Source organism: Perognathus longimembris, chromosome 5 (assembly GCF_023159225.1).
Source record: "Perognathus longimembris pacificus isolate PPM17 chromosome 5, ASM2315922v1, whole genome shotgun sequence".
Lineage (NCBI taxonomy): Eukaryota > Metazoa > Chordata > Mammalia > Rodentia > Heteromyidae > Perognathus > Perognathus longimembris.
Genome location: NC_063165.1, coordinates 11702863 through 11722050, shown reverse-complemented (window position 1 = coordinate 11722050; position 19188 = coordinate 11702863). Strand labels below are relative to the sequence as shown.

The following is a 19188-nucleotide window of genomic DNA, read 5'->3' as shown; positions in this document are numbered from 1 at the left end:
CAGATGATGTTCAGCAAAATGAACTCCAAGTTATGGAAAGAAGTGGTATTCCTATGCTTTTAAAGTTATTGAAACTATCACATTTGTAGGGGAGAACTTGTTAGTATTTGATGTTCTTAAAATAAGAGAGAAGATGGTGGAATAGTTTCCACTTAGCACCCTTAGAGATGTGTGTGTGTGTGTGTGTGTGTGTGTGTGTGTGTGTGTGTGTGTGTGCGCGTGCATGTTCCTTCAGGGAAAGCTAAGGTACTGTTATTGTTGATGATCAGATGACAAAACAGTGCCAGAATGAAAAGTCACTACAGCAATAACAGTATTTTTAAAGCCATTATGAATAAAAAGCAAGCTCTAAGACCTGCTTTATTCAATATTTAAACTTTTATTCTGCATTTCCTGTTACAGTGTCATTCATTATTTTAAAAATGTTTTTTAAGCCACAATAGTCTCTCTGCACATGCAAAAACACAGATAACAATGTTTATCTTTATGTGAAAAATATCACAGTACTTGGGAAAGGTACTTTAGGTGATTTAGAGTGAACTTTTGTGTAAACAGAAATGTAGAATGTTCCACTGGTTGTTTCTTCTTTTTTTTTTAAGCTGGTTTTGTTTTTTATTTTCTTTCTTTTTTTTCTGATGAGTGTATTTCTTGAAGCCTCCATTTGACACCAAAAGAACATGCTATTTATTTTCTAATTTATTCTAAGCATGCACCATGGAAAGAGAGAGCATGGGATTTTTCAAGAATTAGGTACATTTAGTAATTCAATAACTTGCACATCTAGTTGTGCTATCATCACCATCAAAGTGGTCTCAAATACAATAATAACAAAATCTTGAGAAGCAAGTTCATAAGGTTGAGAATTGAGGTTAGCTTTAATAGTCCTTTTTAAAAGCATTTATTTTTACTCTTAATCCAATACATCTTGAGGATAGAAATCACCACCTGTTTGTTTTAGAGTAATTCTTGGAGGTAGTTCCTCGTTTTACAAAATGGGAGCCCAAAACTCAAATAAGATTTAATACCTTGCAGGTTCAAAAGATTTTTTTTTTCAGGTCCTAGGTCTTGAACTCAGGGCCTGGGTGCTGTCCCACAATCTCTTATTGCTCAAGGCTAGCGCTCTACCTTTTGAGCCACAGTGCCACTTCTGGCTTTTTTTTGAATAGTTCACTGGAGATAAGAATCTCATTGGGCTTTTCTGCCCTGGCTGGCTTTGAACTGTGATCCTCAGATCTCAGCCTTCTGAGTAGCTAACATTACAGGCATGAGCCACCACAATAAGTCCCCCAAAATTTGACAGATCCAGAAATGTTAACTTTTCCCAGTGATGCTGATTCCCCAAGGCTGCTTCACTAATCAGTTTTAGGTGCTTGTTCTTTGTAAAATGCCCATGTGTTTGTTCATGAAAACCTTTCTTGAGCTTCTACTATGTGTGGACCATAATTCTAGACACTCAACAGTAGGGAAAGCCACAAAAATGTCATTTTGGAATTAAGAAACACAAAGTTTACTTATAGAGAGACAGCAAGTGAGCACAAAATCCTGTTGAGTGCTTTTAAAAGCAAGGTGTGTCTGCAGTAAAACTCAGCTCACAAGAGCCATGTAGTCCAGAACAAAAACTTTCTAGTGATTCTGGACTAAATAAAGGTCATTTGAACCGGATGTATTTCTTTCTTAATAAACAGTTAGAATGACAGTCTAATGGGCAGAGGAGAAATTAGAAAAAAGCATAATAAAAATAGTTATAATTAAATGAGACCATGAGAAAACAACTTTAAAGGAAATTGCTTGAGTTATTTGATGATAATTGCCTTTGTGTGCATTTCTGTGATGAAGTCCATTATCAGGAGAATTTATTATATGTGATGATAGCTTTCCAAGTTTTCATCCACTGACATGACATATTTACAAAGAAAATCAAGAAGAAAAGATAATCCAAGTCTCTTACCTTTGCTAAAGACCTAGAGGAGTTAAGTGACTTGTTCACATTCACATATTTAGTTTCTAAAAGATCCAGGATGTTCAATTAGGTGACTAAAAGTGAAAGAAATGTTTTCATGTTATGGAGTATAACATTAAATCATTACCAACCCTGCGTGGTAAGGAACTGTAATGGAATATGAATCCAAGCAGTTCACACAAACTTAGCTTCTTTGTAAATTAAGATTTTGCGGATCCTGTAAGTCTATTGTGAAAATTCTTAAAGAGTATAAGGATCTTGGGAGAAAGATGATTTCTTGCATAGAAGTAACAGACGCAAAATTCTTCATTACTTTAGTCAGATAAATCATAGATATCAAAAGTTAAAGGCATCCTAAGTTAACTCCATCTTTTTTTAGCACAGATACTGCCATGAGCAAGCATTTATGCATTCTCTAAATATTGTCTCTGTACATTTATTTGTACTTTTATTTTGTTGGGAAGAGATGTAGTAGTAAAACACAGTAGTGAATACCAACCATCTAGACCAGAAATGAGGGTACTTTGAAAAGCACAAAACCCACACTGACTTTGAGACTTGATTGTAACAGTAATTAGCTCGTGTCAAAGGTCTTTGTCAGCTGGACATGGTAGCTCACTTTTCTAATCCCAGCAATGTGGATTGTAGAGATCAGAAAGAGATACTGCCATTTGAGGTCAACCCAGGCAAAATATTAGTAAGACTCCCATCTCAGCAAACAGGCTGGATATAGCGGTACACTGTGTTCCTTGCTAAATGGGAAACATTTAGGAAGATAACAGTCCGAAGATGACCTAGGGCAAAGGGTCATCCTATCTGAAAATTAACTAGAGTAAGAAACAGCTAGAGCATGATTCAAGTTTAGAGCATGTGCTTAGTGAACAGAAGGCCCTAATTTCAAGTTTTAGTACCATTAAAAAAACACACACAAAAAATGAAAGGTTCAGTTGTCTGATTTTGTTAAAACATAATGCCATTTGTCACTGGTTAAGTTATATCCCTTTACGTATATACTCTTTATAACTTACACTCCCAGTTATGCTGAAGACTGAATATTACTGCATTTAATAAGTGTGTGTTTGTTTGGGAGTTATTTTTCAGATAGAATATTGCTACACACCTACACTGCTTTAGAACTTGTGATTCTGCTGTCTCAGTCTTAAACACTGGGAGTTCAGGTTTGCAATACCATACTTGGCTATAAGTTTAATGCAGTCCCAAAATGTAAACTCACAGAAATGTTTGCAACTAGATTGCAAAAGATTTTCCAGTCTTTTGTCTGAAAAAGAATACAGTGCTATGATGACTTTAGATAGAAAACTGATGCCTTTGTTTTAAGAACAGAGAAAGGGAGATCTTAGAGCAAAGATTAAACAGGATATTCTGCGATTTCCTCAGCAATCTGGTATAGTTGAATATGGAATTCAGAGGCTAAATTTAAAGTCACAGTGACAGTCTATACAAAAACCCTTATCATTACTATTATTATTACAAGATTTTGCCACTTCCTATTTATAGTATATAGTAGGATTTTTTTTTAAAATTAGAGAGCCTTGGGGCTTTCAGAGGTAGATTATCCTACTATTGTGGAGCACCTTCCAGAATGTTTTATATTTTGCAAACTACATACTAGCTTCATGGGTCTTTAAGAACAAAGGCCCCTGCCTATAACCTGAAGGCTTCATATTTATGACTATGTATCCACATTGTTTAAGATAAAATCATCCAGCTGATTTCCATCTACTTAAAATTTATTTATAATGTGAATGCCCTTATCTTTGTCCCTGTCCCATTAAGTATCCTTTGTAATGAGTCCAGGTACTATTATTATTACTATTAAAGTACCTTTATGATTATTATAAAGGTGATGTACAGAGGGGTTACATAAGTCAGGTAATAAGCACATTTAGTTTTGAACAGTGTCACTCTTTCCTGTGCTTTCTCCTTGTTTTCCCCTCCCTCCTCCCTTCCTCACAAGTTGTATAATTCATTTTCAACATAGTGTCTAGAGAGTATCACTGCTGCAATTGATCACCTTTTGACCCATTATTTCTGTGCACCCCGTTCCTTCCCCCAAAAAGGTAAACTTACATACAAGACAAAAAGGTACATAATCAAAAATGGTGGCAACAGAGAAAGCAAAAACCAAAAGCAAAATAATAAGAAATATCTTGTTTACATTTGTTGGAATTCATTTCACTAGACATTTTATAGGACCATATGCACATAGCTATTGAGTCTTTGTAATCCTTTCCTAAGAACATCCTCCTTTGGTCTCACTGTGTGAATGTTTAGAGTCCTGTACAGTTCACCATGTCCAAATGTAACTTTTTGTTTTGTACCATCCAGTGTGATACTTGGGGATTTATAGGCACATTCTAGTTACCACAAATTGAGTCTGACTTATTTCATTTCTGCATGGCAAAGGACATAGAATGAGTGAAGATATTTACTATGCATCAGACAAAAGTTTTATATCTAAAATATACTTAGAACTCAAAAAATTAACCCCTCCAAATAAACAATTCAATTAACATATGGGCTAAAGATTTAGAGACTTCTCAGAAGAAAAAGTAAGAATGGGCACTGGGATGTAGCTCAATGGCAAAGCACTTGCTTAGCAAGTGCAACATCCTGGTTTGATCCCCAGTACCCCCCCAAAAAAAGTAATAATAGACACATGAACAAATGTTCAATACTCTGGCCATAAATGAAATGTAAATCAAAACAATATTGAGATTCTGCCTCACCTCAGTTAGAATGGCTATTATAAAGAAACTAATAATAACAGATCGTGGCAGGGATGTGACCCAAAGGGAAGCCTACTACACAGTTGGTTCAGAATGTAAATTTGTTCAACCACTCTGGAAAATAGTATAGAGAGTCCTCAAAAGACTAAACATAGAACTTCCCTATGACCCAGTAATTCCATTCCCAAGCATTTATCTAATTGACTACAAAACAGGCCACACTAAAGTGACCAGCACAACCAGGTTCATTACAGTATTGTTTACAATAGCCAAGATATGAAAGGAACTCACCTGCCCCTCACTGAACAAATAAATCAAGAAAATGTGGTATATATGCACAATGGAATTTTACACTTCCATCAGAAAAAATACTATTTCACCATGAGTAAGGAAATAGAATGACATGAAAAATAATAATAATGATGATGATGATGATGATGATGATGATGGTCTATTATTATTATTACCTTTGGCATAATCTGAGAAGACAGAATTTGAAAACCAAGTTGTTGATTCTACTACTATTAGCAACCTTGGTGGAAATGTTGAAGGTAAAAAGTTCTGGGACATTCAAAACTATATAAACTAATTTGAAATCAGTAAAAACTGGGGAGAATATCATGTAAGTAGTTGTGTTATTTATGTTATGTTTAGGTGGTACACTTTTTTACTTATTTGTAAAATGCCTTGGGGACTTGGTAAACTCTTAGCCTACTTTAAAGAAGAAGAAAATTAAGAAGGGAAATTATTCATAAAACTAATCTAACACATCTGGAGAAGAGCTGTAAATAGAAATCACAGATCTTTGATCCTTGTTCATTTATTTCACTTTTAGCTGATCTCACTCATATGCAACTTCAAAGTTACCAAATGTGACCTCCTCTTGGACCATTACATTCTTGCTTCACTAGTGGTTTCTCTCTCTTAATTTTGAGACTTGAGAACCTTTTTGAATGCCTTCACATTAATTTCTTCTCCTTCGTATGGCTTTCCTTAAAAGCCAAATATATTTGTTTTTTAATCATTAAGATGGAATTCTGAATACATGAAGGAAAACTCAGTGACTTTCTGTCTACTTACTTTTCTTACAGAGATTAGAAATCAAAGAGCTATAACACAAAACATGTAGTGACTTTTTATTCAATGATAATATTTAAATCTATAGATAAATACATAAATACATATGAAATGTATAATGTATAAAAATATATACATAAATATATAGAAAAAAGACAGCCCATTATAACATGGAGCCTATAAAATTTATATTTATTATATATATACATATATTTCACTGCTGAAAAGCAAAATAATTTACTTTTGCCTTTTTCACTTCTTCCTTCCTTCATCTCTATGTCTCTCTTCCTCTTTCTCTCCCTTCCTTCCTACCTTCTTTCCTTCTTTCCTTCCTATTCTTCCTCCAAAACATTTGAAAAATAAGAAACATATACTATGTCATATTTTAGGTTAATTCATATACAATGGTATTGGTTTGTGATCTACACAAACCAATACCATTTGTCTTTAGTTTATTTTTAAAACTTTGTTATAGGAAGTTTTCATTACTCAGAAATAGAGAACAAAGGACAGAAAATCCCTATTCACCCATCATTCAGCATTAACACTAATGATCATTTTTCCAATCTAGTTTTAGCTTTTTGTACCTTGTCTAATTTTGATTCAATTTACAAAAAACTCTCAAACATTTGATCATCTTCACTTCAGTACTGAGTTTTAGTTTCTTGAAATAAGAGCAACTGAGGAATATATAGTGTAGCTATGAGATGGTAGATTCTTTCCTCTGATAAACAAGCAATAAACACCATATGCCAATATGTCTTTTCCACCTTAATATGTTTTATTTTAAGATTCTATTGGGGAAGTGTCTCTGCCCCTTTGATAATTTCCATAGGAAAACAAAGCCATTGGAAAGGATGATTTAAGCAATTTTGACGCTTCTGTGATAAAGATGAACATTGTCAATTATGGATGTATTTCTTGGAACATGGATGCATGTTCTCTGCAGAACATGGCGGCACCCTTACCACAGACAATCTCAAATAACTGAGACTGTTATGGAATTTGAGCCCAGTGTTGTCCTTAATGCTTACATCTGGTTACTCTCACAAAAACTATGCAGGGCTTAATGACAAAGTGCACTCATTGCTAACCTTGATTTTCCAAAGAGCCAGTTTGGGACAAAATATAATATCTATTTGTATTGTTAGACCTTTTGACCTATCTCTAATTAATTGCCAAAAAAAGAAAGCCAAAAATGGAGCTGTGGCTCCAGGGGTAGAGCTCTAGTCTTGACCTGAAAAACCTCACCTCAGAGTGTCCATGCCCTGAGTTCAAGCTCTGGATCAGAACACACACACACACACACACACACACACACACACACACACACACACACACACACACACACACCAAAGAATGCTCTGAAGTATGTATTGGAAAGAGCACTAGAAAGGAACACAGCTGTTCCCTTAGGAGGTAGATGTAGTCCTGGTGGTAGCAGAGACTTGAACTGAGACGTGGTTAGCTGTGATGGGGAGGCAGCAGTACAGAGATGGCGAAGTGATTTCTCTGCAGTAGTTTGTATCTACAAACCACATGGAACATCAGAGAGGAGGAGATCATTCTGGAAAGTCCTTAAGAATGGGAAATATGGAAAATTTCTTCATCTGCATGCAGAGACTGAGTTTCATTTTGACACCATAGGTTTTGAGGCTGAAAGTTGATTACAAGTTCAAACAATACTGTTAAATCTTCATGTGCACCAGAAGGTAAGAAAACTTTCACACAGATGTCATAAATTTCACATATTTTGTCCCTGACTTTTCTTAGTGTATAAATGAGCAGTTTGGTGAATGGTTCACTGGGCATTCTTTTGTAAGTTTACATACATATCGATAACTTTTTCTGCTGTTTATGTCCTTTAAAATGTTTTGTGAATTCCCCTGTTCTTTTCATGTGAACTTGCAAACATACAGATCACAAGTATATGTCTTTTATGTACAATGCAAAGAATTCTTTTAAGTTTTAAGAATTTTTTCTAAACACAGACATATCACATCACAATCCAAAGTTTCTTTGAGAAGGAAAATTGAAGCAAGAGAATGGGCTGGAAACTATCTTTACCAATTATTGGTGACTTTTTTTTAAAACCAAATATGTACCTAATGGTTTATTCTTCAAACAGTGTTCTTGAAATGGTGTTTATATGTACTTCAATATTTAGATGCTTTAATCAGTAGTGAACATTGGCTCAGTTCATCATTCAATCAGAGACCACACAAACTCACCTGCCTACTCAAGCTCACAGAGCCTGGGCATGTTTGAAACTGACCTCTCACTGGTATCAATATAATCTTAAACTACTCAACTTATTAAGTAAAGCTCTCACCAGAAGAAAACTGAATCATAATATGGCAGTTGTTTGACAAAACCTTGGGCTGAGAACAAAGGGGATGGCAGGAGATCTTTTGGCTGGTTCTATTTCTGTGTTCTGAACTTTTAGAACCATTAGTTATGACATCAAAGCAGCTTAAGCTTCTTAACAAAATAAAACACAACAAAAATGCTTCGACTCTTTGGTGAATGAGAAAAGCACCCCAAAGTAACATCATGGGTTATTATTCAAGACATTCGAATCCTTTTTGTTCTTATGGAACATGCACAGCACATAAGGGTCAGTGATTCGTTGGTTCTCAATGCCCACTGGGGATTTGTATTGTCCTTGAAAAGGCAAATCCATAACAGGTTGCTGGTGCACAGGGCAAGATAGGTTTCTGATTCATGTCCAAATTCTGTGATAAATGAGACATAGGCTGGTTTCCATAACATGAGAAGGCTTGATTTCTTTTAGTTCAATAGTCTAGTAGCTGCTAAAATGACTAAAGAGTAACATGACTCTCTTTATACTCTTTGAGTCAATACATATGACTTAATAAATGCAGGCAAATGAAAACTAATCACCCGAAGTTAACATGTTGCTGTGAAAAAAAATTTTGCCATGGATGGAAAAAAGGATGAATAGAAAGTTGGAAATGTCAGTGGCTAACCACATAATCTGTCTTCTAGTAAATAGACTACTTCCTGAGAGCAGTGTAGGTATTTCAGTAGCAGTCTGAATCATCTGTTCAATACTAAATGGGATCTCAATGACTTCTAAAAAATGTGACTCATAACCATCTACCCATAGAGGTCTGTGTTTTTCCCATCAAACACCTCAGATATTCTCAGTAAGAAAGCGAAATATTTGGAAAGTTGGCTCACATTGCACCCCAAATGAGATTTATGAGGCCTCATTTACTACCCAATAACTTAAATACTTTTCACATCATTTTAGCTATGTGATGGGACTGAGGAAGAAACAAAAATACAAACTGCATCAGAGCCAACTTTTTCCCCCCATTTAATAGATGATATACATCAGGGATTGGCAAACAGCCCATAGAACATATTTGGTCCACCACTTGCTTTTGTAAATAATTTTATTAGAACATTGTCATGCCCATCCATTTACATAGTAATTATGGCTGCATATGCACTGTTAGGAAGTTGTGACAAAGATAAAACATCCCACTAAGCCATAAATATTTTACTATCTGGATCTTTACAAAAACATTTGCCAACCACTGGTGTATATTATGGGATACATTAGTAACAATCTTATCACTAAAGATACCACTAATTCATTTTCTATGAGCACTTCCACAAATCAAGAATACAGGTAACATATTTCATTAGAACTAAACCTTACTTCCAAACAATCCTGATTCAATGCTTGTATATCAGATTTCCTAGCCCCAAGAAGTTAATTTTTCACTTCAGGAAACAGACACAGACATTCAAAAGTGTTCTTTTATTATTCCTAGTAACATATATTGCATAAATACTCTATTTTTATATGCACTTTTACAAAAGTGACATTAACTTAAAAGTTTTTATCATTAGAAATAAATGTATAAAAATAAATATGTTATTATAGGCATTTATTACAAATTATAGTCCTTCCCAGAAGGAACACACAAACCAATACTTACAAAGTACATACAATTTACAGAAACATGTTTTTACTATGTACACATGGACAAAGTCATAGTCTCTCTCAGTAGAAGAGGTGAACAGACATTCGCCAGGATGTGACTGTTGGACCCGCTGCTAGGGAAAGTCCTGCCACCCCTTAGCAGGCTCCTCATGGAACGATGAGTGATGTCAATGTCTGTGAACCCATGGGACCCTGTTCTACATGCCCCATTCTAATTCTGGCATTGCATCTTTTCAGTGTGATCCTACTGACTTTCTTGTAACATAAATTATTATTTTTTTCATATCCACGTTTCCTACGTAGGCTTACATAAGGAGGAAAGTCTAGTTGGGAGGTACCACGATGACTGTATCTCCTTTACTTTTCCCAGCACCTAGCATTCTGCTGCTGATTTGCGCCTTTGTAGACTTGATGCACATCAACCAATATTTGAATTGTTCCTTTCTCAAAATGTATTACACAAAGACTGAGATGGTGACAAAAAAGTAAGGGACTGTGAGCTGTTTCACAGAGCTAGGCCTTTCTTTCAACAGTCAGAACTCTCATTCTTGACAGAAAAAAAAAAGTATAAATGTTCTATGAGCCTAACAGCCATATTCAGTGGCAATCAAAGTTCCTATTGGAACTGTTCTCCCCATATTGTTTGGGAGGTAAAGTAAGCCATATCTTCAAGGAAAATTTCTCTTTTGTCTGCTTTTCTTATCCCAGAGCATTCAATCAGTATCAGAAAACAGGGTTTACAACATGTCAGACTCATATTTAACAACTATTTTGGTAATGGATGTAACAGAAAAACTGATAATCATGTTCTGGAGCCTTTATCATGCTGTATTGTTGCTCAGAGGCTAATAATGCTTGTTAACTACTATCAAACTGGCAACGGCTGAATATTCTTCTGATCTATTTCTTATCTCCTCCATACTCCCACCAAGTTGATAGACCTCATTGGTTACAGGCAAGATAAATGATATCCCTCTGGCATTCCGGATTTCTGTGCATCTGCCCTTCCTCACTGACTCTCCCTCCAGACTGACATTACCTAACTGCATTCTGCAATTGTGCAGAAGTCGATGTAATGTTTAGGTTTCTTTAAAGGATCACAGCTCTCATGGGACAGCACCCCCCCATCATGGGACAGACACTTCAGGGTTCTCTTTTTGTAACCCTTCCCACAAGTTTTGGAACATGGTGACCATTCGCCCACCTGCCAGTGAGGGCAAGGCAGGTCCGCGCAAGGTCTGGTGCTGGCTGGCTTCACTTCCTTTGCACACTCAGAAGCAGGTTGCCCATTAATGTCTCGGCATTCGACTAGTCTTCTCTGCCAACCCAACCCACAAGACTTAGAACATTCACCCCACTCCTCAATGACCCATTCTGAAAAAGTTGGGATGGCATTGAATGATTCCTTCTTCTTCTTCACAAAGTAGGTGTACTTAATTTTGGGTCGAAGGGCATTGCCCACTGTCAGAACTTGGATGGTTAAGGGCTCTTTGAGTGGGCTAAAGCTGCGAATTCTTTCCAAGGCTGCGGAGGAACCACTGTACCTTAAGACAATGCCTTTGTAAGTAATGTCTTGCTCTAGAGTTGACAAAGTGAAGTCGCCATTCAGGATATATGTGCCATCAGCGGCTTTAATGGCAAGAAAGCTGCCATTGTTTCTGGATCCTCTTTGGGTTCGCTGTTTTACTTCAATGTTTGTGGCTCCAGCTGGAATTGTGACAATGTCATGATACCCAGGCCTATGAGGAAAGAAAAAAATAAGAAAGGTTTTTTAGTGCAATTTGTACCCAGCCTTCTAAAATGATATACTGAATTATAGGGACTCTCAAATATATGGCTTAAAATGAAAAAATAAACTTACTTTGCACTAGTAACAGAGCCAGTTATTTTCTTGCATGTAGATCCATTTCCTCCACAAATACCACATTTATCAAACTTCTTTTTGGAGTCTATGATGCGATCACAACCAGCCTTTACACACTGGCCTTGAACGCAGACAGAAGTGGAATCTGGACTACATGGAGTGCCATCCACAACCTGCAAAGAGAACATGAATCTGGATGTTAATTAGAAGAAAGGCTAGGATGTCTCGGTGATTATGAACGTTTTTCTCTATTCCTGACCATGCTAATGAAAGTGATTTTTCTCTGCACATGGCATATACAACTGTTACTTTGAATGTATAACTACCTGAAAAGCCAAGATCAATAAAAGAATGGATTGCCAACTGGATTATTTCTATACCCTCAGCACCTATAATAAAATCATGCAATAAAAGGTGCTCCGTAAGCTGGGTTCTGGTGGCTCATGCTTGTAGTCCTAGCTACTCAGGATGCTGAGCTCTGAGGGTCACAGTTCAAAGCCAGTCCATGCAGGAAAGTCTTTGAGACTCTTACCTCCAATTAACCACCAGAAAACCAGAAGTGGAGCTATGGCTCAAAGTGCTAGAGTACTAGCTTTGAACAAAAAAGCTCAGGGAGAGTACGCAGGCCCTGAGGTTTTAGCCCCAGGACCAACACTAAGATTAAAAATAAAAGGATTCCATATATCATTTGCTGAATGCTGAATCTGCAATTTGGGGTTGGTTTCATACGCTACAATGCAGTAACACATCATAATTTCAATCCAATCTAATTTCCTTAGAGCAAGGTTTGTCATCCTATAAAACAGCAAAGGAATAATGCTTTTTTTTTTTTTTTTGTCAGTTGTGGGGCTTGAACTCTGGGCCTGGGCTCTGTCCCTGATCTCTTCAACTTAAGGCTAATGCTGGCTAATGCTCTATCACTTGAGCCACAGCATTACTTCTAGTTTTCTGGTGGTTAATTGGAGATAAGAGTCTCATGGACTTTCCTGCCTGGGCTGGCTCTGAACGACAATCCTCAGATCTCAGCCTCCTGAGTAGCTAGGATTACAGGCATGAGCTACCAGTACCTGGCAATTCTTTTTGTTTAATATGCATGCCGAAACTTCCATTTTCCTAAGTACATTTAAACATGCTACTCCTAGTTGTCCAGTAACGAGTACTTTGGACTATGCTTACACTGTTTTCCAAAAATCACTGATGGCTGTGTTAATATATAATTTATCTAACCCTGAGTTATGTATAAAACCTTGTTGTGCAGATAAGCATTTCTCAAAAAGGCATATGTATGTGTGTGTGTGTGTGTGTGTGTGTGTGTGTATGTATGTATGTATACACACACAGAAAGAAATAATGCTAAGTAATTGCAAGAATCTTAAGTGTTTGGGGCTGGGAATATGGCCTAGTGGCAAGGGTGCTTGACTTGACTTGTATACATGAAGACCTGGGTTCGATTCCCCAGCACCACACATATAGAAAACGGCCAGAAGTGGCTCAAGTGGCAGAGTGCTAGTTGAGCAAAAAAAAAGCCAGGGACAGTGCTCAGGCCCTGAGTCCAAGGCCCAGGACTGGCAAAGAAAAAAAAAAAAGAATCTTAAGTGCTAGATTTTGGCTCCCTTTATAATCAGAAGCACACAGTTGCTAAGGCATAAAAGTCCAAATTCAAAGTGGAACACAAGGAGAGAGGAAGTCAAAAGGTATCAAAAGCTAAGAAGCCAAGTTCTTGGCTCTTAGGCAAACAACATGAGACAGTCCCTACCTTGGGCTGTAAAACAAAGAAGTAGCCAATGCCTTTGGCTTGACAGATGAGCTTGCACCTGTCCTTTGGTGAGACGCCAGCATACTTGGGCGTCCACTCCACAGCTGGCCCACTTCCAAAAGAGGCTTTGGAAAATTCATTGTGTTCTTCACATTGTTCTTCTCTGAAGGTTTTTCCTGGAAAGAGAACAATGACATTAGTTTCCAACTTTGACCATGTACTGTGGGCTCATCTCCTTCACCCCATCTCTCCAAGCTGAGATTCACTGCTACTCACCATTATTATCTGGACAGTCCTGGATGTTACACGACCTGTAGCGCACTCGCTTGCCTTCACAGTACTTCCCTCCGTTCTTTGGGACCGGGTTGTCACATTCCCTCATGGTATACTGAACTCCTCCGCCACAGGTTCTTGAGCAGTCTCCCCAAGGCCCCCATAGCCCCCAGCTTCCATGAACAGGAGTCTAAATGGGGAAACAAATCATCCATGTTAGAATTCTCTAGTGAGATCTTTTAGGGGCAAAAAAAGAGAAAAAATAATGTTTGGGGGAAAGACAATTCTAAAATTAAGCTAGTTTGCATTTTGGCTAGAGGACACAAATGGGGGGTGATCTTTAACAGCAAGACATTTTTTAGCATTACTTTGCCCTTTTGAATTCTGAATTTTAACGGAATGCAAATGTGTTTTAGTTGAGAAAAAACTCACATCAAAATGCTTCTTGTCAGTCTTGTTCACACACTTGCCGTTCACACACCATTTCCCTTCTTCACAGGTGGTGCCATCTGCCCAGGGAAAGTGTTTGGTTTGGCACACAAGCATTCCACCAGAGGTACCAGTACACCACAGAGTGGTGCATGTGCTGGCTTCATCTGGGCAGTGTTTGGACTCCTCCCCAAACGTAAACTGACACTGACGGTTGGCATCATAGAGGGTGCCAGGGAGATCAGATGGAAGCTGGATGGGGTTCTGGGGCTTGTCCATCAAACATTCCCCTGCAAAGAAAATGCCAACCAATGTTAATATGTCGATGATGACAGTGCGTAAAGGATAGATAGATCATGGTATTATGAAGAATTTGTCCATAAGGTAAATTATAGCAATCTGAAAACTATGGATGTGAAGGAAATGCCAGGGGGATTTAGATGATTAAGATATTATACTTAATAGACTATGTCTCCATTAATAATAGGAGGATGTTATTGCTCTGTTCAAACTAGGAATGAGTGGATTTTGAGGGCCACTTAAGTAGTGGTACAATTTTTTATTGGGAACTAGTTCTGAATATTTATAATCTTGATAGAAGAAAGTAATTTTGAAAGAAACCACCAAAAAAACCTCTTCAAACCCCATCTATGAATGATGGGTGGCCATCTAGAAAGAGTAGCACCATCATCTTACCGTGACCATTATCCAAAAATGAGGTGATCATGTAGGCACTGCAGGGAGACCAAGGCTGGCTACGGTCCAAATTGGAAAGCATCGATGCCATCATGTGGGAATTCTGGTTCACTCCATTCAGGCTGGCACACTGCTTGGCATCATCATGTGGCATGTTGAACACATGGCCTAGGAACCAATCCAAACTCACATTAAAATAGAGGTAATTGGCAGCACATATTTTCCTGCTAGACAGGACCCGTTTGTCTCCCAGTGATATTTCTACAAGTGGAAATATATTCAGGAGACCATCCATTTTGGAGACAATGGCTACTTCTCACAGAGTACATGGAAACATGTGAGTTTCCCACCATTCTTTGCACTTACTCTTTTTGTTCTTTTCCTAATAAAGGAGACAGTGTGAAATAGTGAAAAAAATTGCTATAAATTCTAAGACGACTGGTACATAAAAGATTACTATAACTTGTAGAGTCTTCCTATCAAACGTAAATATTGTTTCATCAGGTTGAACTCATGAAGTGGGTAGAGTTTATACGCTGAAACCAACTTACCTAATTCGTGGGCTGTGGTAAAGGCAGCTTGTAAACCATCATCTTCTATGACAGAGCAGCTTCTGCTGGGATCACACACAGTTCCAACATCGGCCATCCCTAGAGTGTCACATGTCTGGGCCCCACATAGATCCTACAAAGAGCAAAGGTAAATCTACATTAATGACCATATTAACCCATAGATAGAACTTTTTAGCAGGCTTGTGTGTTCATCTGTTTTGCAGCAGGTACATTCATGATGATAACACTGGAAAGGTTATATGTGACTTTAATCATGAGGTTTGTTTCCCCACTTAATTCTTATAAGAAGAGAACTGTGCGATTTGAGATCCTAAAATTACTGTCAATATAAGGTAGACCATACTAGCCACGTCGAAAAAAAATGTGAGAAGATAGTGAAATGTCTTTCAGCCATGTGTTGGCTACAATGCTGACTCAGGATAACGTGGTCATTAGCATCATCTGGGCACTCACCTGTCTGGTGAAAAGAATGGCTGTGTCATAATGCTCAGCGTATCTGTCACTGGGTGGGTTGTGCTGTTTCTGCCAGTTGCAGAAGTTGCGCAGGGTGAGGGCAGCATTGGAAGTCACTTCTGGCCCCTTCTGTTCTTCATAGATAACCAAAATCTTCACCACCACTAGGCTGATGGAATTGCGGATGCTGGGGTGTTTGTATAGCCTGGCTGCCACCGAGAACAAGGTGAGAAGGTAGTGCTTCAGGCCGCTGCCGTGGAACTCTGCCATTGACTGGTCTGCCACCAGCATGGTTTCTACATAGCGAGGGCTCGACACAAATCGTTTCTTTCTTATGCTTCCAGTTCCTGTAAAGAAACACAGAAAAAGACCATGTGCTCAGTGTGGACAGTCAACCCAAGAATGGTGACCTTTCCAGATGATTTAAAAGAATCCTAATCAGTCAATGCCAATACGAGCAAAATATAACAGACAGAAGAAAAAAACTATAACAAAATTTCCATTTGTCTTTTAAGTAAAAACAAACTGTTATTTAAAAAGTTTTGTGTTTTGTTTTAAATTTCTAAAATTGTGCTGGAGAGATCAGGTTTTCTGTGTGTGTGTGTGTAAGCAAGCAAGGATTTCTTCTGTCCCCTTTGAAACCCTACAGTCTGAACAAGGCATTGTGCACTCTAGCCGTAGTAAAAAAAAAAAAAAAAGTTGGAGGAAGGGCAGCATCAGGCAGAGCGCCCAGAGTCACTCTTTCACTCTTCAAGCCAGGACTTAAGTCCTGAATGAGATCATCAGGCTCCACGTGGAAGGCATAGGGCTGGGCCTGGCTACTGCCAAGGGGCGGGGCCTGCAGGAATCTCAGCCTGCCTTGCTCAGCTCTCATTCCAGGGGTCCCAGGGGCTCTTTTGCTCTGGCCAGTTCCCGGCAGGAGGACCACCCACTCTGCCCAGCAGCTCATGATCCCACTCCCACTGGCCCAGGGAAACAAGTTCCTGCCTTGAACCACTGCTGACTATTTGGGAAAATTCTGACTACTCGCTGAGACCCATCCCCCCCTCCCCCCCCCCCCCCCGAGAACTTGTGATGACCCAACTATCAGCAAGGAGAAAGGGAGGGGGGAGGGTATTCTAAAACAAGACAAGTGAGGAAGGAAAAGCAGGAAAAATGACACTATTGTGACTTACAAAAAATAATAATCTGGACAGTAAGGACCGTAGTATAGAGTCAGGGAAAGGCGTAGCAGGAAGAGTCAGCCGTGGCCCACACTCAAGCATGCTTGAGAGCAGAATGATGGCCGCGAGAGGGAGCGCAAACCCGGAGGCGGGGCGCGTGCAGCAAAGACCTCCCAAGCAGGGTGGGTCCAGCGAGGGGCCCCTTCGGCCGCCAGGCCTTTTAATGGGGGGAAGGGGGCAGAAGCCTGCAGGACAGCTGCCCCTGGGATCACCATCCCTTGCCCGCCCTCTCCATCCCCGCCCTCTGCTGTGCGCTGGCTGCGTGCGTACACAGCCCTCACGAAAGCCAGCGGGAAGCTGCCATCCCGCCAATCCGCACACGCAAAAAGAAAAAAAAAAGTGGCTAGAAGAAGCAGCAAAACCACATTCTCACACTCCACTGAAGGTTACGGATTAGAGTTACAGACGTGTTCATAGTCAAATCGCTTCGGCTTAGTCTGCGGAAAACCACTGACCTGTCCTTTCTTGGTTATTTATTCATTCTTTAGGCAAATGGGGTTAAGAGTTCTCTAACCGACTTGATCGCACTCTAAACTATTTTCTTTCACGCCAGGTCTCCATTCTGTCTGGTCTCAGGCCTAGTCTGATGGAGAGCCTGGATGTACCCCTCAAATCAAAGGCGATAGAGAATGGGGATGAATGGAGAGCCAAGGGAGGGTTACGCGTCTACCTGTGGGCTGTCCCTCTCGTTCGGGATCCGGGTCTCTTTGGAGCCCCTGGGTCTCAGGCTCGTCGCCCTCCGGTGCTGAGCCCCTGGCGGGCAGGGGATCTTCGTCCACGACTCCGCATTTGGCGCCGCCGCCTCCCCGCCGCCGCCGGCGTAGGAGATGAAACTGGGGCGGCGCGGGCGGCTCCTCCCCGGGCGCGCGGGGGGCGAGGCGCTCGCTGGCCGGAGCGGGAGCGGGCTGGATGAAGAACTCCTCGCCCCGCAGGTAAAAGGCGCCGCGAACCCCTTCACAGAGGCTAAGGGCGGCGGCTGAGTTGGGGTCTCCATTCACCGTGCCCGAGTAGAAGCAGTGTGCCAGGTCGCCGGCGGGCTCCAGACGCTGCGTCTCGGGCTCGGGTCTGCGCCCTACGGTCTGGAGTGTGAAGCCAGGCGCCAAGAAACCGTGATCTGGATGCAGCTTCAGGTGCAGTGGCTGACCAAAGGCATCCAGGAGGAGGCGCGTGGTCCCCGGTCCGCGGGCGCGCTCCAGCGTAGGGAGCACCAACTCTTCGTCCTCCTCGGTGGGGCGCCCGTGAGCGCCCGGCACGGACAGCAGCCCGGCGGCCGCTGCGAGCAGCAGCAGCAGCATCCCGAGCCCCGTGGAGGATGCAGGCCGGGAGCTCCGAGATCGTGGCACCGGCATGGTGGGCTCCACGTCGTCACCAAACTTCCCTCGAGACCCCACCGAGGTCGCTGGCTGCGCTGGAGCCGCCGGGACGCGCCGCGCGCTGAGCGAGGGAGAGCTTATTTTGTTGTTCTGGATCTTTCAAGTTAACGATTACTGCTAAAAAGAAATTCAATTAAAATAACGATAATTGAGAGCAGAACCGGCGACCACCGAAGCTTCCAGAGTCGCTTAGAAGACGGCGCTGCGGGAAGTTTTTCCTCGGAGAGCGGAGTTGGAGACACCGCCCGGGGAAGGCGCGCTGTCCCGTGGCTGTTGCGCGAACACGATGCGTTTCGGGGGCGCCTTTGGGATGGAGAGGGGTGGCTGGGGATTAACTGGAAGTTCAAAGGCCTGCCTCCACTCGTCGTCCCCCGCCTGGATCACGGAGTTGCTCGCTGTCAGGAGGGTTTGGGGGCTTTGGGGGAAATTACTATTATTATTATTGTTGTTATTATGCCTTTTTCCCCTTCCCACCGGGCTGTGCTCTCAAGGCTTTGCAAATAGCACCTGGCTCCGAGCTGCTTTGCCAGCGAGTGCAAGGACCGGGGAGCCCAGGCCGCCCCTTTATAGACCCACGCGAAGCCCCTCCTCCCTCTTGGCCGCCTTCCCAGCCTCCGAGACGCCGCCCCCTGAGCTCAGTCGGTGCTAAACCGCTCTCAGCGCCGCGGGCCACGGCGGGGGAGGGGGCGGCCCCCGCGCTGGAGCGCAGCCACGAGCGGTGGAAGGGGAGGCCGAAGACGCAGGAGGGGCGCGGTTGACCAGCCCTTTGCACTGCTGAGGGGA

At 40.9% G+C, this 19188-nt stretch overlaps 1 protein-coding gene across 1 annotated transcript; it reads right to left on the bottom strand.

The window, feature by feature from the left end:
* Positions 1-9695: 9695 nt before the first annotated feature.
* On the bottom strand, positions 9696-18946 carry Adamts1 (ADAM metallopeptidase with thrombospondin type 1 motif 1). The gene is made up of 9 exons (XM_048346363.1): positions 17703-18946; positions 15810-16156; positions 15336-15468; positions 14785-14952; positions 14092-14378; positions 13663-13849; positions 13387-13562; positions 11628-11803; positions 9696-11505 (listed from the first exon to the last, which is right to left on the bottom strand). The coding sequence occupies exons 1-9, from the start codon at positions 18379-18381 to the stop codon at positions 10806-10808; spliced, it is 2853 nt and encodes a 950-aa protein (XP_048202320.1). The 5' UTR covers positions 18382-18946; the 3' UTR covers positions 9696-10805.
* Positions 18947-19188: the final 242 nt, after the last annotated feature.